A 21032-nucleotide genomic window follows, 5' to 3' on the forward strand; every position below is an offset into this window, starting at 1 on the left:
TGAAGCTTTATATAAAGAATTGAATGAAAAGATATATCAGAAGAAAGGATAACGAAAGAAACATACATATTGGGTATCAAATGCAAGTATGGGAAACGATCAGAAATGACCAAGGACGTGGCAAAGGAATGTAGGTGATAGTTGGGCATCCAAAGTTAAGGTTACTCGAGTAAGGTTGCCTGCAGTAGCTCCTCATCAATTTCCTGGGGCTGTATAGCCGTAGGCGCCTTTGCGGGAGGACGGAGCCCCGGGATAGGACCCTTTTGGTTCACCCCGGTTGGTCTGGCCATGGTCGTTGACGCAGTCGTTGAAGAAAAGCCAAATGAAGCGGATACAGAAGTGGATACAGATGACACAGCGGAGATGGATGGCGGCCTTGGTGGACGAGAAGAGGATGCCAACGACGAACGACGCGAGGATCTGGGTGAATGCGAGTCTGCAGTTGATGCTATTGGAGTCATCCCCCATCTGCCAAAAACCCACCCACCAATCTTCTTGCTGAAACTGGTTGCCTGACGAGATGCGAAGATATCATCTGGATGGTGAATAGGAGAGGTGTTGTTCGGCAGGGAGCCTGTTGGGGTTGCGTTTGGGTCTGCCGCAGCTGCAGCGGCGACCAAGGACAGTAGGGAGCGTGAGTCGGAGCCTTTGTCCCCATTGCTAAGGGATACAGTAGGGACGATGATGTTCGTTCGTGAAATGATGGGAGGAGTGAAGGATACATCCGTCCCAGCGGATGTGATACGGCTGGGTGTTCTGATAGGAAATGCTGCATAAGGGCTGAGCATTTGTGATGGCCGGGAGCGAAGCGTATGGATATCCATCCCTGAAATGGAGAGGAGACTGTCATGAGAGGACGCACGTTTTATTGTGCGATACTGTAATTGTGGCGAGAGTTCAGGCTCAGGTTCATGTTCATGTTCGGGTTCAGCTGGGCAAGTTGATAGTTGGGATTGGGTTGCATCTTCATTGGTGACTTCTTGAGCCGAAGCTTCTGACTCTTCCAGGATAGGAGCTTCGAAATAAGGTGAACTCTCATCTGCAGAGAAATTACCACCTAGCCCTTGAACTTTGTCACCTGGAGGAGCTACAGACATATCTTGTACCTCAGGTGGGCCAGATATCGATCGGAAGGGCACATCGAAGGATCCTTTGCGATGATTGTATGGCCTAACGGATGGGGATGCAAACCCAATGCTCTCCGGGCTGGTAGGGCGAGAGGACTCAAAGCCATGGTCTACGCGATCGAAAATTGACGAGGTTCTATACGCAGACTGCGGAGAGCTCGGCATTGACGACGACATTGATCCTGCTACTGCGTAAGCGAAGGGTGGGGTCGACCAATTGCGGTTGTTCGAGGATGGAGGAATGGAGACTGAAGTTTGGGAGAGAATGGTCGACGTGGAGGAATTGGAAGCGTGTGGACGAGGTGATACTGGTGACATCCGCGAGGAAAAGCGAGACGGGGACTCGAGAAGCGGAGATGATATCATGGGTCTCTTTCTCCTCTGACGGCGATGGATAGGGAGCTGTACCTTTTCCTTTCGCTGGGAAACAGTAGGTACAGGCCAGTGGTAATGGTGATGGACGTGGAACTCCTGGGAGGCCACTGGCGAGTACTTAGCATCCAGTTCGACACTAAGCGGGAGTCCCCTCTGTCGGGGCTGTCGTTCATTCGGCTCCGGGGTTAGTGGTTGATGGAGGAGGACTTGTTCCCGCAGGTTCTGCACCTCCTCATTTGAGTTCTGAAGCATTTCCCTGAGCTCGACGATGCCCATTTGGAGGTTTGCATTATCTTGTAAAATGTCGCGCACGAAGTTGCTAACCACCCCTGGTTTATTCTGGCCGAGGGAGGAGGCCGCCGCGGCACCTTTAAGTCGACCTGCAGCGCTATCCAATTCTCGTTCAACATTCCTCCTCCGCTCCATGCGTGCAAGTAACTCCACGTGCTTTTCCTGTTCCTCCCTCGTCTCCTTCTCTATCCTCTCGAGTTGATCCTGAAGATTGCGCAAATTACATTCAGCTTGCCTCCATCGTTGGACAGCTGATTTCTCATCTTCTTTTGTAACAATAAATTTTGCCTGAAGCTCCTCCTGTTCTCTCTCCATCGCGACAATCTGCGACTCGAGTTGGGCTACCCGCGACGCTGAAATCGACAGTCGTTTAACCTGGAGCTGCGTACTCTCGAGGGTATCCGTGAGAGTCTTGATTTGAGCATCCGATTCCACGACCAAATTGTTCATGTCCTCCAGCTGTCCCAAGAGCTCGCGATTTTCTTGAACGATCCGCGCATTTTCGGTTTGGGCCCGGCACTTGTCCCGCTCAAGAAGTTCCATTTCTAATATCAGCTTTCCTCGATCCCGTTCTGCATCTGTCATGTAAGACTCATGGCGCTGTAATAATGCCTACAGGGAGGTAAAGCATCAGTAGGTACCCACATGGCGACTAGCAAAGCTAAATAGATAGAGGAAATGAAGACATAGAATGAAATAATTACACACTTGGCCCAGCTGAGCAGCAGTTTCAACGTCCTTTTCCAGGTCCGCCAGCACAGCAGTACTATGCTGGAGATAGGCACATTGTGAACTCCCACAACAGCATTTCAGCGCGGTCGAATGATGGAGGCGCGGGGACGTTCTTAGCGGACCTGCGTCATGCAGTGATGGAAATATGTGGTCCATTAAGAGAGGCTATGTAATCAGTCCAAGGAAGTAGACCATTTTTCGGCGCCCCGTAGAGCGCTGTACATGTATTGCTCCAGCTCTGCCACAACAACACAAAGCCGGCCGAGACGCGAATGAATAAAATGTTTAACTTCGAACTGGTGAAAAGGAGAATGTGTTTCATTAATGAGTGCGCTGGGACGTCTTTTTTCTGCCTGGCTATTCTTAGAATAAAACAGCGTGTTTGGAGGGTCGGGTGGGCATGACGCCAGGATGGAGAACGAGCAGGGCACATTTGAGCACTAAAAAATACCGAGATCGGGCAAATGGCTGGGCAAATCAACGCCCATTATTTTCATCGCGAACCATCAATGGTGTGTTTCCAATTTATTGGCTCCACACGGCTCATTTGGGAATAAACAAATGATGATTCTCAAACACATTACTTTGTTGATTTAAAATGTCAATGTTTTATATTCCCCAGAACAAAGCATTGTCAAGAAATGCGATACCTATGTCGTTAACTGCCCTGTCCCCTGCTGATACCAACCATGCCCTTGTTTACGAGGATTCAATACCCCGCGAGGGGTAGTTAGTTCTTTGCGAACGGGAACATTGTCACAATCATTGCTCATGATCTTTTGGCCTACCTAAGATTTCTTTTTCCCCGAGGCACTTTGCAACAAGTAAACGGAATAGCACACCGCAAATTCATTTATGAAACTCATCCCTCAGTTTAAAGTTGGGTTCTTGTTATGCTACAACTCTTCCATGTCTATAAGCTCTGACAAACTATTGATATATTCACCGTCCCAAATTCCCACTTTGAGATCCAGAAAATCTAGCAAATATCTCATACTAATGTAACTATGAGTGAAGACAGTTGATTCTGGTATATAATGCATATCATACAAGTTTGTTAAAATGATCCGTTTAACGCCGCCCCAAACCGGATTCTATCGTGTATACTATATATAGTACAAGTGACACCAAAGAAGCATTGGCCATCGTTCCGTGGTCGAAAAGCCATTCGGCTCAGAGACCTTCTCTTCCAGTGTTGGATGAAGGATAATAGCATGATCTAAATTGCACCTCGCATCCGTATGGCCCTTCTCACCACATTGACGCCATCGTTGCGCTAGAGGCAATTGTTTATTTCCCTTTCGAAACGGAAATAAATTGAATGGAACCCAAAATGGCTGTGGGTACGCTTTCCCGCTTCGAATGGCTCGTCCTGGCAAGGCGGGAAGCGGAGTTTGAAGCACATCGTCCGACTATGATGTGCTCTGACTGACGCCCATCCCGGTTGTACCGTCTATTCTCTCTCCATTTCGGTTATCTGACACGGTTTGGATTTTGCGGTACTCAGCTTCCAGTGCCCGTTGCATCTCAAAGTCCGCTTGTCGCTCTCGTTTGATCCGCTGGTTCTCCAAATCTCGTTGCACACCGGCATGCATGGCCTAACAGTTATTTGCATCCAAAATCAGCAATCAAGAGTAAATAAACATATATAGCGTAGTCCAATCAGCCAAAACATACAGCCTTGTCAGCTTCCTGCGTCCAGTGGACAAAGTAGACAATGCCAGCAGTCATTAGCGAAGTGCCGACCAAGGTAAATTTTGAAGCGCGCGACATGTCCCTCCTCGACCTTTTCTTGCGTCATATGCTTGGGGTGGTTTGGAAGAAATAAAGTGTCCTCCGGTCTATTTTGAGTAATTTAACCTTCAGTAAAAATTTGGGTCGTTATTTACCAAAGCTGCGATGTAATTCCGAAAATTATGGTCAGAGCCCTTGAGCGGTGTCGAGCGGCAGAAGCGGAGATTGTGACCTCCACCTCTGGAAGCTCTATAACGTTACTGCATCTAATAACCAATTTTACTTGGTATCGACGCTGAACTTAGAGGATTTTTTTTTCCGAAAAGAGATTTGAAGATGGTACGCTTCTTATTCCTTTCATGTAAACACTTTCAGGAGTCACTTGTTAACTAGTGTGCATTTCTTCAGTCTGCCCAGAACTCCGCAGGTATCCAGACCTTGCTTGACGTAGGCCAATCTCCAAACTATCCCCAACCACGGACCTCTACGTCTAGATCCATAATGGCTTTCTCAAATGGAGAATATGGAGAGCTAACGAATCCTCCATGAGTAAATAGGCAGAAAGAGAGGCACAGAAAATCGTACAGAACGGTAAGAGCTTCCTTCAGGGTGGATTTAGCCTACTACCCTTCCCCCTATTCCTGGTTATTGATTGCTAATCAGCCTGTTTTCTACTCCAGCCCGAGAATGTCCGTATGATTTCTTTCTTCTATTGTATTCACAGACGGATACCAAATATTCCCTTCCCTCTGTAACTCTCCCACTCTAACTTGATTTTCATATCTATGTAGACCGTACAAAGCGGATAAAGGACGCCCGAACCGAAGCTCAAAATGAAATCGAAGAATACCGACAAAAAAAGGAAGAGGAGTTCAAAAAATTTGAGGCTGAGGTGAGGAAATATGACCTTTTTCCAATCCTTAAGCGGACATTTGGATCCACGTGATCTTTCTACTTCAAAAAGACATACGTATATTATATCCCTACGTATAAGGAAATGACTAGAAGACTAACTGGTATTCTCGTCCCTCTTACTTATTTCATTTAGCACTCGAGTGGCAACAAGGTAGCCGAAGACGAAGCCAACAAAGAAGCTGAGGTGAAAGTCCAAGAGATAAAAAATATTGGCAAGAAAAAGGGCGGCCAAGTCATTGGGGATCTCATTCACGCTGTTACCGACGTTAATCCGCAAGTGCCACAAAAGCTTGCGGGGAATTCCTGAATTATTTACTTGATAACGAGCACGTTTGGAGAGGGATTGAATGTATGAGCAGCATGGGAAATGCTAATTGGACCAGGGCGTAATGATTTTTCTTCTTCTGTTTATGTTGCTTTCTGTTTCCTTTTCTCTTTCCTTTTTATGAATGATCCGTGAAAGGAATACACCCTTTTCCTGGGAAGGTGGTATTGTCCAATGTTTTATCATAGATATTAATAATATCACTTCATTGAACTCACACAATATATGCTACTGGTCCTTCTCTGCAGTTAAACTTCTATTTGAATTTTTTATATTGCAGTGTCCTTTAAATAAGGTTCCCATTTCCTAATTTTGCACACGTTGGATGGGTAGAAATAATCAAATTCGGTTTCGCTATCCAGGGTTTTGCATCTAAGGGATATATTTAGCACACCTACAGTGATGGCGTCATTTCCTGGAACCCTCGGAAAAATAAGTTAATTTTCAGCTTCATTCTACACTCATGAATTGACGATGCAAATGGAGCATTTTACAGTCCATAAACGTACAGAATGAGGTATGCGGTCAGAAACCCAGCCCTTTGGTGGATGTCCAAAGCAGTGTCTCCATGTCAACAGACAAACAATGTTCGGGCACTCGCTGCCTTTCGAACTCGGCAATTCAGCTCCACATCGACATATGCGTCCAAGCTCCATCTGAGGGATCCTTTCTTGGAGAATTTGGAGCCCTTGATTGAGGGCCGATACTCGGCTCTTCGAGATACATACCGTCAGTAACGCATAAAGACAAAGAAGTCGAATGTCAAATTAGCAACAGAGCACTTGTGATTAGATTGAGTTTACCTAACTTGAGTTCCGAGGTGATATTCTCTACAGTCAAGCCAAAACACCCGATAGTGCTGGCGCATGGTCTGTTAGGATTCGACGAGTTGAGACTGGGCGGGAAATATCTTCCGCCAATACAGTATTGGCGGGGTATCAAGAAGGCGTTCTCCCAGCAGGGAATTGATGTTATTACGGTTCCTGTCTTGCCTTTAGGGTCCATTGAGCAACGAGCCAAAGCGCTTTCGAGTGGGATTGAGGCTCAGATTCAGGGCGAGGCAGTGAATATTATTGCGTGAGTTTGACATTTTGAAGTTTAGCCTTTCATACATAACTTCTGGCACTGTTTTGATGCCAATCATTTTTGCTAACCATTATTTATAGACACAGCATGGTACGTTGAAACTACTGGAAGTTTTCAGAATCTTCATTACTTCCCTTCCTTCCGTTTTGTTACGTTCCTTTGTCTTTTTAATATGTGCTTATCTTATAAATTCAGGGGTAGGCGCTTTTTGAATTATTCACCCATATTATACACAGGATTGAAATAGCTGTTCTGACAGCGGAATCAGGGGACTGGACTCCCGCTATATGATTAGCAAGCTTCGCTCTATGAGGTTCCGCGTTTTATCACTGACTACGATTTCAACCCCTCATCGAGGTTGGTCCCGTCTCAAATCACCCTTCGGAATTATTGCTAACTAGAGTAGGGAGTGCATTTGCAGATTATGTCTTTGGGCAGCTTGGAGGTCAGTCATATGCTCTCTAGAACGCGGGTAATATCGTATTCACATTTAGAGCATAGAGAAACGAGTCACAGTTATATATAGCGTCCTCGCACGGTTAAACATCGAATCGGGGGCATTCATGCAACTCACTCGAAAATATATGCAGGAAGAATTCAATCCGAATATTCCGGACTGTGATGATGTGAGGTTCGTACCAGCCCCCACTCGCAGCAATGACAGTAACCCTTCACTGACTACCAGGAACAACTCAGGTACTTTTCGTACGGGGCATCATTAACCCCTAGTATATGGTCTTTGTTTCGCCAGTCACATCGGATAATCGAGCAGGAAGAAGGCCCGAATGACGGGTTGGTTAGCGTTCGAAGCAGCAAATGGGGAGGCCAAGGAGGTTATAAAGGCACCCTCATCGACGTTAGTCATTTTGACTTGATCAACTGGACCAACCGTTTCCAGTGGCTCGTCTCTGACTTAAGCGGGGACAGGAGGAAGTGGGTATCATAAAAACACCTGCGATATTTCATGTTAAGCAAGGCCATCTCTTGGTGACATACTAATGTCCTTTTTGGGGACCACAGATTTAATGCTCTCGCCCTATATCTGGATATTGCTGGTAAGGTCACCCGTCCACCAGTGGCATTTAGATCAGGCTAACTCCTTTTGGATCTGGTGGACTAGATATGCTTGCAAAACAAGGGCTATAAACCCCCGCTCGAGGTATATATGTCTAACTTTGACCCGGCACCTGAATCATCCCACGCGACGTTGTCCTCGAAACATGTATTCTAGTTCTAGACAGTATAGATTTTTATAGGCAAGCCGCACTATAGGTTTGTTTTGGTTAGTGAATAATAGATAGCAAAGGTTTGTTTTTGTTTTTCTTCCCTTGAAGATTCAATCATTCAAAGTATATCCAGAATTTCTAGGGCATTATGTACTGGACATACGTTCCCTTCAGGAGGCGATGTGTGGAGGAGGCTAAGGCGGTCAGCTGTTACAGGAGTACACAGCTACCAACCAACTACATATCGTAGCTCAGGGTCCCGTAACAGGGAATGTGGAGTATCTCATCATTCGGGGGTGGGAAGGAAGCTGAAAAACTGCGTTGGTTTGGTTTATCCCAGTACTCTTTCCATGCGGTTAATGTGGTTATAAACATGTTCGCCATAATGATTATTAGCGCTAGCCGAAAAGGCTCAAACGCCATTAAATGTTTGATCTGGCGCCTCCAGTCAGTTAGCTTAAATGCATTTCTGAAGCTTGTTTGGTAATCTATGCCTTAATGAACGTAGTTGGAACTTTGCCAGTATGAACTATCTTGAAGTTCTTGACAGCACCAGCAGAGTTCTATATATAGTGGCTGAGACTTGGCACAAACGTCATCCGCTTTCGGACCGCTAGTCGAAGTTCAGATCCCCGCCGCAACATGCCGGAACAAGCAAAACTAATCCCTTTTGTGCGTCTCTGCATCATTCTCTGAAAATCCAGGGATACTCCATACCTACTTGCCTTGAGCAAATAACACTCGCTTCTGGATTCCGTCTGAGTTTTGATTTGACCTTCCCATCGTTTGTTACTTATTTCTCACCTCCAATGTACTCACCCCACGTCTAGCTCTCCTCTACTGGACAATCGCTTTACGCATGAATCTCGCTCGGAATAAGCCAATTATTCGCAATGTCTGTTCGAATCCATCTTGACAGACCGCATGCCCACTTCACGAACTTAGACTTCATCACAGGGAGAGTCATCCTTGTACTAGCTACCGATACTCCCATATCGAGTGTTGTTGTAAAACTTGAAGGCGAGAGCAGGACCCGGCTTGCGGCTCCGAAATATCCCAATAGTGACCGCAATGAGAAGAAGAGGACGGAGGTGGAATCACACAAAGTATGTGCGCCTGTTTATCAATAGAAATCGCGCCTGGAGAAATTTTTGATCCGGGATTGAGAGTTCTGACTGCTTACTCTGCATTTAAAATCCACAGCTCCTATACAAAGTCCTTACCTTATTTCCGGCCGAGGATGCGGCTGAGCTCGTCGGAAATAACATGTACTATACCCTTCCGCCAGGCCGTCATGAATATCCCTTTCGGTTCAAAGTGAGTTGAAGGAGATTCGTCTTTATATTATTTGTATTGGGCGACTAGGAATTTGGACGAAGCGACTAATTTCCTTTTTTATTGGGTGCTGTTTAGTTTCCCTTCAACAATGACTGCAGTCAACATATGAGCACTAATCTCAACATGGGCGCGATAAGACTAGAGGTTGCACGCGATACGAATAGACACGTCCGAAAGGCGCTTCCACCGTCACTGACGGGATTTCCAGGCGAGGCGGAGATTAGATATTATGTGAAGGCGACGGTTGGGCGGCCACAATTTTACAAGGAGAACTACAGAGGGGTATGTATTATCTGGGATATATAGTTCGCGTCCTCAGGCGTTCGCTGCGATGCCAGCTAGGTTACAAGGCTGATAGAGACTCGATATAGTTCGCGGACGTCAAATTCCTGCCAATCGAACCTCCCAAGGCAACAGAATCCGGTGCGGAGTCGTACGCTAGACGTCAGCAACAATTTTCAAAAGCAGGCAACATACAGAGAAAGAAGGGTCTTTTCGGAAAATCTAGTCCACCGGCTTTGATCGATCTCGAGGATGAACCTCCCAGATTTTCAGTCGATGCCAGATTACCTAGTCCTCCAATCATCACTTGCAACGAACCACTTCCCTTACGAATACTAGTAAAAAAACTCAACGAGAGCCCAGACACGATCTTCTTGCAGATGCTGCAGGTCGAATTAATCGCATATACGCACATCCGGGCCCACGATCTTGCCCGATCTGAAAGCGGGAGCTGGGTTATTGTCAGTCACAGTAATATGAACATGCCACTTGGGGATGGGAGTGCCCCCGCTGGGAAAGAGTGGAAAATAGATTCCAGCATGTGGGATCGTATCCCATTACCCAGCTCTGTGGCACCGTCCTTCGATACCTGCAATATATCACGGACGTACGATTTGGATATACGAGTCGGGTTAACACATGGATCTTCCGGTGTAATGAAGGTGCGTTAGTAAACAGTTTCCAGATATGCATTCTAATGGCCCCCGAGATCTTCATACTGCTCGATCGGTGGTTCACTTGAAATTTCATATTTGAGCACCTGATAACCTTAAATGAATATTCCTTATTCTAGCCCGAGCTCATCGTCCTTCCACTCCGGATGGCCGTTCAAGTCTACTCTGGAATAGCCCCTCCCCAAGCCCTCTTAGATGCCATCCGGCGGACACCTGGTAAGGCTAGCAAGGCATCTGATGATCCGCCTCCCCAGCCTCCTCGGCCCGAAGTTGCCCCGACAGTTCCCCCTGTGCAGGACGAGTACGACGATGCTCCTCCAAGTTATGAAGACGCCATGGCAGATGCTCTTGGGCCAGTGGACGGCCCGCGGCGCGAGTATAACCCCCCAGAGCCAGGATCATGGGCAGGGGCTGATAATAAGGGTTCAGCGAAAAATAATAAAGACGACGAGCGGCTCTTCCCCAATAGCGACCCGCGGAATGCATCAACGGAGTCTTTCTTCGATAGCTATCATGCGAATGCGACTTCTCTGGATGGACATGGTGCTAACCGGCTGGCGCAATCGACATCAGCTGGGCAAGTTCAACAAACACAAGTTGTCTGGGAAACTCCATCCCCGGCGCAACAACTACTACAGCTACCAAAGCCACCGCAGTCACCACAGTCACCACAATCACCACAGTCACCACAAGCACCACAAACACCACAAGCACGACAGGAGCAACCACAACGAAGACCAATGCCGTTCATGGGAGTTCCCAGTAGAAAACCCGTACCTGGGGCGGGAAAACACTGAAGGCTCGGGAATAACCCCTGGGAATGTCTGAGTCCTTATCCCACAGAATATAGTGGGACCATCTGTCATCTGGTGGATGCGAGCGGCTAGATAGAATATAGCATTTGGGTGCGGTCATGTCATCGTCTCCATCAAATGTTTCATTCCCTTTATTTCCACAACCGTCTTTCCTTTGGTTTTTCTACCCATAGTATATTTTTCTATTTGGATAACGACATGTCATGACAGCGAGAGCTCAGGGACTCGTATAACGAAAGCGTTTTTTTATTTTATTTTATTTCTTCTTTCCTCGCCTCCACTCATTGGATTTGGACTTCAACTTATGGAAAATGGAACATACTACTGGGTTTTTTTTTTTTTTTTTTTTTTTAAAAAAAAAAAAGAAGAAGAAAGAATGTGAGGATAATGACAACTTTGACCGGAATTACAAATTTATTACCACCTTGGATTTCAATAGAGATCAAATATTAAATATGGCTCATTGAGATAAGTTTCTCAAATAGCTGTTCTTCGACGGTCTTTGAATTGTGGAAATAAAATAAAGGGGAATAAGGGTGGCGCTAGACTCGGATAGGCAGCTTTTTAGATGAAGGCTAACTACCACCAAAAGTGATCAGTGTCAAGACACTGAGAGCTAAAAGAAAATGGTAATGGTGCGACTGGAATCAATCACTACATGATTGTTTCCTGCACCTTCGTTATCCTGGCTCTAGATCAGATCGCCAGCCTACTGGCTCGCTTACCCTGGTGCCAGACTGCCTGACGCCTGCTATATCCCTTTAACAAAAAATAACTTCCACATGCAAGATCCAACTAACTAAGGCTGCTGAAATACGGGATATTTACCGCAAGGCTTAGGAGAAGAAAAAGAAATTGATAGGGTCCATATCCTACCATTGCCCCGACACCTTTCCACGTCCTAAACCCAAAACACACCGCCATGCGTCTCCACCTCGTTATACAGCGGCACGGTCTCCCCACCACCCGTGTCCTCTGGACGACATCCTCGCCCAGCTCTGCTTCTTCCAAAGCCAATTCCGCTGTCTTGTCCTTCGCGACTGTGTCATCTTCTACTCTTACGTCAACGCGCGCGCCAAATTCTGGCTTTGGAGCTGGCGCCTCCGCCGCGGCTTCGGGAAGCGGGGGGTTGACCATTGCACAATTGCTGGAAGATGTGAATGAGGTTATTCCGCTTGAGACACACGTTGAGGATGGTATTGGTGATGCGGGACAATGGGGCCTGGAGGATTATGCGGTAGAAGTTATGGGGTTTGAGTGCTTACATTTCATGGAGGTTGATGGGCTGCTGAGAGATGGAGATGAGGTTGTGTATGTTTATCCTTTGGTCAAGTTCTTTCTATATATTTTTTTTTTCGTTTCTTTTATTTGGCTTATGATTTACTGACTCTGGGACCCTTTTCCATTGCGGGCTGTAGAATACGTGCACTACAACTTAGCGATCTTATGGCCAGGAGACTCACGGGCCGGCATCAGATTACTATCGATGGGAAACATTTAATCGATGGTGTTCCATTTGGGAAACCTTACATTCAAAAAGCCACGTCGTCAAGGCCGCCTATTACAATCCCACCACGGAAGAAAAGGCGTTTGAACTTTGGTGGATGGCGGATCGATGACGCTCTTGCAGGAGACTATAACGATGAAGATGAATATGATGAAGAGAACGACCCAGAGTGGAAAGAAGAGGTGGACGGGGCTGGGAAAGAGCTTGTGGTTGCGGCCAGGGATGTAGACCACAGTGACGAGGATGACGATGAATATGAATATCAGAGCGAGAGCGAGAGCGATGAATCTGCTGTAACCCCATCTGAGGAAGCAATAATGTCCTATGCGCGACGAACTGAGGGGCAGCCTGGAGCGAAAGCGACCGGCTCATTGCCGTCCACACGTGGGTCGAAAAAACAAGCGACCAAGCGACAGAAGCGAGAAGCACAAGCGAACCTTGGTGTTGTGGAACGTAAAGTCCACGGGATCTTGCATCGAAAAGGCCAGACAGGCTCCACATCTTCACAAAAGCAAAGTGCCAGTGTAAGCTTCGAGGATCAACAGAACGTTGATTTCGAGGGATCAAAAGCCTCTGATGCGGAATCGGTTAGCGATGGTGTTTCTGTTTCTAGTACTGATCAGTCAAGCGACGAGAATGAAACAAGCTCCATTTCTTCTAGCGACTCCAGCTCGAGCGGAGCGTCGTCCGAAGCCTCTTCAAATTCAAGTGGCAATTCATCAACTTCAGGATCTGAAGCTATCAAATCCCCTACTTTCAGTGCCAAACGGCAAACGACAACTTCTTTAACGGAAACTGATACAAAGTCCACCATAGCTGCTCCCCGGGTAATTGATCATCCTCCCGGTACTGGCTCTCGAAAGACGAAAAACACCAATAGGAGAAATAAGTTACGGAGAAAACTCGAAAAATTGAAGGAGCTCGGAATACTTCATAAAGATGCTAATTTCGACGATCTGCGCAAGTGGTGCGAGGCTAATCCAGGCCCGTTTCCGGAGGTATTGGGTGAAGCGACCCCAGGAACTCAAACGAAAGTCGTTGATGAGCAAGCAGAATTCGAGCGGAAGCGTGAACAGCTATTGCGTGATATTTCAAACGGAGTACACGGGAGCCCACGGCTTACCAGGAACACTAATACATTTAGTCCTCCGGAATCTTTGTCAACCACACCTATAAATGGGCCCAATGGAGCTCCAAGCAAAACTGGAAAATCATCGAAGAGAAAATCGATATCAGATGTTCCCAGCTCTCGGCAACTTGTATTTGATTCGCTGGGTTTGAAGCGCCCCAAGACCAAGGAAAATGAAGGGGCATTACCAGAGAAGCTCACTCCAAAAGAATTGCCGTTGGTTGAAGACGTCGATAAACCTACGGAGGCGAAGATCGATATAATTGAAAACTGGCAAGATCGACTCATTCTCCAAGCTACGGAATGTCTTTATGACGATGTAAAGTTATCTGCACCGCCGTTCCCTTTCGTTCAACGATGGGATAAGGATGCCCAGGCCAAAATCCGCGAACTTAAAGGGAGTCAACAAGTTAGTGGCAAGAAGCGGAAGCGTAAATCTCGAAATCACCGGGTAGAAGACTATCATGACGATTGTTGCAACGGAGAAGCCAGTTTTTCAAACGAAAATCATCTAGATTATGGAGGTGATGGGGCTGGTGAACATCCAGCAACCCCAGCTAAGTCGCTTAACAGAGCTGCCCCTGGTCCGCAAATCCAGGATGCTACTGGTATGGAGGCCACTCCTCTGGGAAGGGGTGCGTCCACCGATGATCTTCCAAGTTTACCAGACGATGTATCAACGTTGAAAGATGCACAAGGCGCTGATATGAAGCCTGGAACAATCATCGCTTTTAAGCAATTGGACATGTCTAAAGCTACGAACTGGCAACCATTGGTGTCAGAATATCGCACTGCCGTGGTCGAAAGTGTTGTGGATGGGACTTTGACAATGCGACTTGCGCGACAACATAGAGAGCAACCCCCGCAAAGCCATGACGACAACGACAATGGAGTGGCACAGTACACCAAGTTTGAGATGCCTGGTTATGATGAATGGGAAGGCGAAGATGATGGATTTAGGGAAATGCAATTTGAAGAGCTCATAGAACCGAAATTGCTGTCCGCGGGGTCTGGGGATAGTCTGGTGGAGGTGGCGGAGGAGACACAGAACCATCTGTTGGTATAAATTCTCCTTTGATGTTAATGCGCCTGCCAGCTTACCCGATACCTGAACCAGTTTCACTGAACTTCCCCCGTCGATTCCTGAAGTCGTCACCGTTTCCTCCCCGACGCGACACAAAATTTCAACAATGATTCGAGAGGCTGGGTTCCGATCAGGATTCGACTCGGACTTTCTCCCTCCTGAAGCTCCTGAAGATGCATTCTTCGACGCCCAAAGTTCTAGAACAAACAATGGATTTGATGGAGTGGCCACGCCAATAGTTAAATCCCCTATTTTTGCTGGCTTTACCTCAAGCCCACCACTAAGTCCCTCAAGACATTGTCACCGAAACGACTCACTTGTGTCTAAGTCTTCAGGAAACTGCTCTCCACTAGATGTGCCTGGAAAGAGAATCATCGCGGAGGTGCTCAGTTCCTCTTCATGTATACAAGATGTTATGACCGATCCCTTTGCATTCAAGCCGGAGCCCGAGCATCAGAAATCGCCGGCATTATTATCGGGCGATCAACCTCAGACTCTGGAGTCCGGCTATCTGCTCGTCCAGGATTCCATACCGTCGACCAAGGACCAAGCAACCACCGCACAGCTTGACCCTCCAATTGATGAGACACACATTGAAACCGATTTAGACCCTGGAACGAAATCAGCCGATGATGTTCCAATTGATGACTGTGCGCAGCATGTTCAGCCGATGGCCCTTCTGTCTGCGGACATTTACCACTCCTCATTTGCATCACTTAAGCTGGATCGGATGACTCTGGATCATGATGACTCCCAGTTTTCAGTTCTTGCTTCCGCTGTAGAAGACAGCCAGCCAGCTGAACACCGCCCGGATTCAAGTGGTGAATCTGTAATCACTAATCCCTTCTACGAACCCGATAGGGGTTTTCCAATTGTATCACCACCCATGGCGCGATTCGTCTCCACTGCCCCACCCCGCACAACAACAGCGGCAGAGAATTCCCCGCCCAGGCCTGCAGTTAGAAAAAACAACCGCAAAGCCCTCTCATCGCCACACCAGCTATCATTTTCACCCCATCAGAAACCCCAGTGCTACGACGAGCGGTCAGATCTCCCAGCTATTGCCGAGGCTGATAAGGAGTCGACGCAGCATTCCAAATATATCCCCAAGCGAGGAATGTCACAAGAGAGCTGTAGTTCTATTGTAGATTTAACAATATCTAGCGAACTAGAGTCGCCTGGGAATTCAGACGGAGATTTCGCGGCGTCTCAGGGACTTCCACAGGGCCCTGGATGGATTAAGAAACGGAACGTTAGAGGCCGCGGGCCCCGCGGGGCAGAAGTCCCTTCAGTTCGAACACGGAGGAAAGGTCTACGGGGAAAGAGTGTGATATAGTTGTTATTCAAGGCTGAAGTGAGAATACCGAGTTGTGAGAGAGCGTAGATGGAGTTGACTGGGTCCTGGACATCTTATTGGAACTACTCATTGGAACTACTTATTTGCATGTATATCTCATCTAGACATTGTTAGCACTCAAAATATGGAAAATGTCAACCTGTGCCAACTGGGTGAGACAAAACCGCCAATGACGTCACGACAAGCGCCCTGGCCAATCTCCCTGCAAACGCAGGACCAACACTGGGCAATTTATAGTTCTGATGAGATCGATATACTCAAAAAATCCATTATCCTGTCTCATTCCTATCGCCCTTGGGTATTTAAACTGGCGTCATTCCATAGTATGTCCTTCTGCCCTTGCCCCACTTCCAGCTCCATCATCACCCGTTGCAGTGTAACCCAATTCACACATCCTCTGTTGTACCCTTCTGCTCCAGTTATTGCTGTAGGTTCCTTAACCAGGAATCGTGCATTGTGGAAGCCGCTTCGCACGTCATTGATCCTTGCATCCTGTCGCCCGCAAGAAGCTGTAAACTTTCCCCGCATCAAGCACGTCCATACCTCTCGAATCGTCAACCCCAGGAAGAACAACTCCAGCAACAGCAGTGGTAACAGCAGCAGCAGCAGCAATTCTACAATAATAACAAGGGCCAAAGCACGCATAAACCACTTCACAACTTCACCACAGTTGTCCGCGTCAAATTTAAAAATGTCATCAACATCTACTTTCAAAATCAAGGGCCTGACCTCACTTGATCTCCCTTCTGACAAGATAGAAGTAGAGGTCGAGAACATCGAGAAGGGGAAACTCTTGCTCTTGAAACATGGCGGCCAGATCCATGCACTCACTGCCAATTGTACGCATTATGGGGCGCCGCTGGTAAAGGGCGTGCTCACTCCGGATGCAAGACTGACTTGTCCATGGCATGGTGGTATGTACTAGTATTTATGTTCAGATGGAAGTTATATTTTACAATTCTTACCTATATTTATATATTCTCTTCTTTTTTGGCGCACATAATCAAATTTCATCGAAAGAGATATCGAATTAGTCTGCGCTAACAGGTTCCATATTTTGATATGCGTCAGCTTGTTTTAATATTACAACTGGAGACGTGGAAGACGCGCCAGCTTTGAATGCGCTGCATAAATATGAAGTATTTGAGAAGGATGGCGGTGTCTATGTCAAAGCGGATGAAGCCACCTTCAAGGAAAATGGCAGACTTCCCGTATCTTCCTGCAGTGTTGCGCAACAAGATCAGAAGGTTGTGATTATCGGAGGGTCAGTCTGGAGAATTTCCCTCCTCTCTACACAATGCAGCTACTAACACAATTCTCCCCATCCAGCGGAAGCGCAACAATCGGAGCAGTAGAAGTACTCCGCGAGCATGGCTTCAACGGCCAGATCACAATAATTTCCAAGGAGGCTAACCTCCCCCTTGACAGAACAAAGCTCTCCAAAGCCCTGATCCCAGACCCAGAGAAGCTCCTCCTGAGACCTCAAGAGTGGTACACCTCTGTCTCCATCTCCGTGGTCTCGGACGAAGCCACCTCTGTCGATTTCACAAACAAAACCATAGCTACCAAATCCGGCAAGTCCATTCCATATACAAAGCTAATCCTCGCTACAGGTGGAACCCCTCGCCACCTGCCACTACCCGGCTTCAAAGAGCTGGGGAACATCTTCGTCCTCCGCACCATACAAGACGTGCAGGCCATCCTAGCCGCTGTGGGTTCTACCAAGAAGAAAGAAATTGTAGTAATCGGCAGCTCCTTCATCGGCATGGAAGTAGGTAACGCGCTCTCCAAAGAGAACAATGTAAAAATCATCGGCATTGAATCCGCCCCGCTCGAGCGCATAATGGGTGCGAAAATCGGGCGCATTTTCCAAAATAACCTGGAGAAAAACGGCGTTAAGTTCTACATGTCTGCTTCCGTCGACAAAGCGACACCGTCTTCCGCGGATCCGTCAAAGGTAGGCGCAGTCCACTTCAAGGACGGTACCTCTCTGCCGGCTGATCTCGTCATCCTGGGCGTCGGGGTCAGCCCAGCCACTGAATTCCTCCGCGATAACCCCAGCGTAACCCTGGAACGCGACGGGTCCCTCAGGACGGACGAATACTTTGCCGTCGAGTGCCTGAAGGGAAACAACAGCGACGGCGGCAGCAGCGATGTCTACGCAATCGGCGACATCGCCACATACCCCTATCTCGGGCCTGGAGCAGGGCAAGGCGGCCATTCGCATGTACGCATCGAGCACTGGGATGTAGCACAAAATGCAGGGAGAAGCGTTGGGCGTACCATCGCCCACGCCTTCTCGAGTAACAGTTCCGTGCCTCTGAAAGCGAAATCGTTCATTCCGATCTTCTGGTCAGCGCTGGGTGGGCAGCTGCGTTACTGTGGAAATACGATGAATGGCTATGACGATTTGATTGTCAAGGGGGAACCTGAGGCGGCGAAGTTTGTGGCGTATTATGTGCTGGGTGAGACGGTGGTGGCAGTTGCGAGTCTGGGAATGGACCCAATTGTTATGAAGTGTGCAGAGTTGATGAAGAGAGGGAAGATGTTAGGGAAAAAAGAGGTGATCGAGGGGGTGGATGTGTTGAAGGTAGATTTGGCATGAGAAAAAGTGTATACATATGTGTTTTTGAAACTGAAATTTGATTTTTTTTTTTTTCTCGGGAAAGGGGGTTTACTTATCCTGGATTACTGGATGGGATGGGACAGGCCCAGATTGAGCTTTGGGGGAACGTATCATGATGATGCAAGGAAACGCCTGCCCCTATTTACAAGAATGGCAGTGGAATATATCTGAGAATTCCAAAGGACAAAAAAGATCCGAAATAAAAATCTTCGTAAATGAAATGTTCTGTGGACTTTCTCATCCCTGAAGAAATGGTAATCCGCTCTATATTCTCAGAGCATGCTCCCAAAAATAAAAGTGGGTGGAGGGAAAAGAGAAGCAAGATCATGCAATAACAAGGAAGATTCTCCCAAAACATAGATACATGACCAACATCAACAATGATGGTGCAAATTGAAAATATAGGAAATCGACATCTTTCTCCTTCCCTTCTATCAGATCTAAAAGAGTTGAAAAAGAAAAAAGGAATAAAAGTAAAGAAGATGGAGTATATGCCAAAGCCAACTGCCCATCCAACACTTTTCAAAACCTCGTCTTCCGCCATCGCCTTGAAACCTCTCACCAGGTCTTCACAGAGTCGTCTTCTTTTCTTTCTTCTTCTTCTTCTTCTCCTTCTCCTTTTCCTTCTCTTTCCCCTTCTTCCGCCGCACGGGTATCTCCGCGTCCGGTTCTTCCTCGGTTTCAACAGCAGCAGAAGCAGTAGAAGCACTCGATGTCCCCAGGCCACCGGACATCACCGCCTGCCGAGGTGCAGCATTGCCACTTCCACCCGATACTCCTGCCGCCGCCGCCGCAACCGCTGACGAGGACGAGGAAGGAGCAAACCCAGCCCTCTTACGCTCCTCCTCCACCAGCTTCGCCTCCTCCTCAGGACTCAGCATCGTCCCTTCAATGCTTATAAAACCCTTATCATGCTCCGCACCGGGAATGACATCCACATCTCTTACACGGAAGCGGACCATCCCGCGAACCCGTCGCCCCGAGCGTGTCTGGAAGTAACCCGCCGAGGCATCCTCGAATGCTTCGAACGGTGGCTCCAAGCCGCCATTGCTCTGATACTGGGTGCTGTGGTCAAGCATCGCAGCGGACGACGCAGGCAGGGGGCGGAAATTCTCCTTATCAGAATCGAAGTCTGAAGACTTGTCCTCGTCGTCGTCATCGTCATCGTCGTCGACGCCGACGCCAACACTGCCGCCACGATCTTTAGGCGCAACCGCTTCCGATGTTGATGTAGTCGACTCCTGGCCCGGCGCCACCCATCTCCAGTCAGCGGGGAGCCGGCGCCGCTCAATCCCGACGGAGAAAAGATTGTACACCACGGCGCCAAGGAAGCCGTCGGATTGAACGTTTATCCACCCCTCGAGCGGCTGTCCGCGCTCTGGGCGAAACACCAAAAATGTGGCTGTCAGGTAGACGTAAAGGACGCCGTACTCACCCGCGCTCATGGCGAGGGTTAACGGTTGTGGCTTTGGGCTCTCATCCGGGTTGTGCGGGGTTGACGGGGAGGATGGCGAGGGAGGAGTGGAGGATATGGAGGCGTTAGAGTAGGCGAGCACGATGCCGCGGACGGGTGGGAAGTAGGTAAGTAGGAGCGGAGAGAGGTGTTCAGCTTGTAGGGAGGAGAGTGCGTGCGTTGGGGAGATGGAGATTGGAGACAGAGGAACGTAGAGCGTTGCGGTTATGAGGTGGAAGGGGGAGGATTCCATCGAGTCTGTGGATGTGGATTCCAATCGTGATGCGGAGGCCTTAGTGAGAGGTTTTCTGGAGGTTGTTGGGGGTTCTTCTTCTTCATCATCCTGGGTTGCTGGGGACTGATGTTTGTGCTTCTTGGTAATTTGTGATCGTGGATTGGGGGAAGCTGGTAGCGTCGGCGCAGATGGCTCGAAGTCATCATGATGCTTATGTTTCTTGTGTTCCCTATCCTTCTTTTCTTTCTTCTTGGGCTTTGGCGAAGACTCTTCTGCCTCCGGTTGCGCGGCGTAGTTGCTCACTTCATGTTTGCGCTTTTTGGCTGAGTGGCCGTCCTTTTCTCTATTTTTGCGCTTTCTCTCTGGTGAGACGGGAACGGAGTCAATGTCCATTGCGTCCAATGACATAGCGCATGCCGGTATACCACCTTGTTGTTGTGACTTGCAGCTTGAATGTTTGAATGTATGTGTGCAGATATTGATTCTTTTTTTTTTTTGTAGAGACTTTTTTTGTCCCACGGAATCACGGGGTGCTTGCCAAGATATCCAGCTAGCCGCCGCGCAGACAACACAAACACCCGATCTAGATATCATTGATCATTCAACAGCCGGTATTCTGTTCCTTAATTTGCCTAACCTTTGGTCTTGCAGAGCATTCGCCGTTTCTTATACGTGCCGGTACTAAGAGGAGACATGTACACCATACTTTTGTTGACCCCTT

General features: G+C 47.9%; 8 protein-coding genes across 8 annotated transcripts; 5 read left to right on the top strand and 3 right to left on the bottom strand.

Moving 5' to 3' along the window:
* Positions 1-72: 72 nt before the first annotated feature.
* Positions 73-2681, bottom strand: HCBG_00331 (uncharacterized protein; the record flags this gene model as incomplete). Its single annotated transcript, XM_045427381.1, has 2 exons — positions 73-2405; positions 2502-2681. The coding sequence occupies 2 exons, from the start codon at positions 2679-2681 to the stop codon at positions 162-164; spliced, it is 2424 nt and encodes an 807-aa protein (XP_045291356.1).
* Positions 2682-3937: 1256 nt separating this feature from the next.
* HCBG_00332 (uncharacterized protein) lies at positions 3938-4298 on the bottom strand (the record flags this gene model as incomplete). Its single annotated transcript, XM_045427382.1, has 2 exons — positions 3938-4123; positions 4203-4298. 2 exons carry the CDS (start codon positions 4296-4298, stop codon positions 3938-3940), a joined length of 282 nt encoding a protein of 93 aa, XP_045291357.1.
* Positions 4299-4568: 270 nt separating this feature from the next.
* HCBG_00333 (uncharacterized protein) lies at positions 4569-5713 on the top strand (the record flags this gene model as incomplete). The annotated part of the gene is made up of 5 exons (XM_045427383.1): positions 4569-4598; positions 4668-4706; positions 4817-4850; positions 5051-5151; positions 5308-5713. 5 exons carry the CDS (start codon positions 4596-4598, stop codon positions 5479-5481), a joined length of 351 nt encoding a protein of 116 aa, XP_045291358.1.
* Positions 5714-6011: 298 nt separating this feature from the next.
* Positions 6012-7681, top strand: HCBG_00334 (triacylglycerol lipase; the record flags this gene model as incomplete). The annotated part of the gene is made up of 7 exons (XM_045427384.1): positions 6012-6228; positions 6336-6576; positions 6854-6942; positions 6992-7030; positions 7087-7216; positions 7282-7518; positions 7606-7681. The coding sequence occupies 7 exons, from the start codon at positions 6012-6014 to the stop codon at positions 7679-7681; spliced, it is 1029 nt and encodes a 342-aa protein (XP_045291359.1).
* Positions 7682-8704: 1023 nt separating this feature from the next.
* HCBG_00335 (arrestin) lies at positions 8705-11212 on the top strand (the record flags this gene model as incomplete). Its single annotated transcript, XM_045427385.1, has 5 exons — positions 8705-8917; positions 9015-9128; positions 9225-9431; positions 9521-10093; positions 10225-11212. 5 exons carry the CDS (start codon positions 8705-8707, stop codon positions 10900-10902), a joined length of 1785 nt encoding a protein of 594 aa, XP_045291360.1.
* A 630-nt stretch (positions 11213-11842) lies between these two features.
* HCBG_00336 (uncharacterized protein) lies at positions 11843-14622 on the top strand (the record flags this gene model as incomplete). The annotated part of the gene is made up of 2 exons (XM_045427386.1): positions 11843-12231; positions 12360-14622. 2 exons carry the CDS (start codon positions 11843-11845, stop codon positions 14620-14622), a joined length of 2652 nt encoding a protein of 883 aa, XP_045291361.1.
* A 124-nt stretch (positions 14623-14746) lies between these two features.
* Positions 14747-18806, top strand: HCBG_00337 (rhodocoxin reductase; the record flags this gene model as incomplete). Its single annotated transcript, XM_045427387.1, has 5 exons — positions 14747-15965; positions 16102-16320; positions 16417-16911; positions 17069-17261; positions 17327-18806. The coding sequence occupies 5 exons, from the start codon at positions 14747-14749 to the stop codon at positions 18600-18602; spliced, it is 3402 nt and encodes a 1133-aa protein (XP_045291362.1).
* A 386-nt stretch (positions 18807-19192) lies between these two features.
* On the bottom strand, positions 19193-20704 carry HCBG_00338 (DNA-dependent RNA polymerase I subunit A43; the record flags this gene model as incomplete). Its single annotated transcript, XM_045427388.1, has 1 exon — positions 19193-20704. The coding sequence occupies one exon, from the start codon at positions 20702-20704 to the stop codon at positions 19193-19195; it is 1512 nt and encodes a 503-aa protein (XP_045291363.1).
* Positions 20705-21032: the final 328 nt, after the last annotated feature.

Source organism: Histoplasma capsulatum (genome assembly GCF_000150115.1).
Source record: "Histoplasma capsulatum G186AR genomic scaffold supercont2.1, whole genome shotgun sequence".
Classification (NCBI taxonomy): Eukaryota; Fungi; Ascomycota; class Eurotiomycetes; order Onygenales; family Ajellomycetaceae; genus Histoplasma; species Histoplasma capsulatum.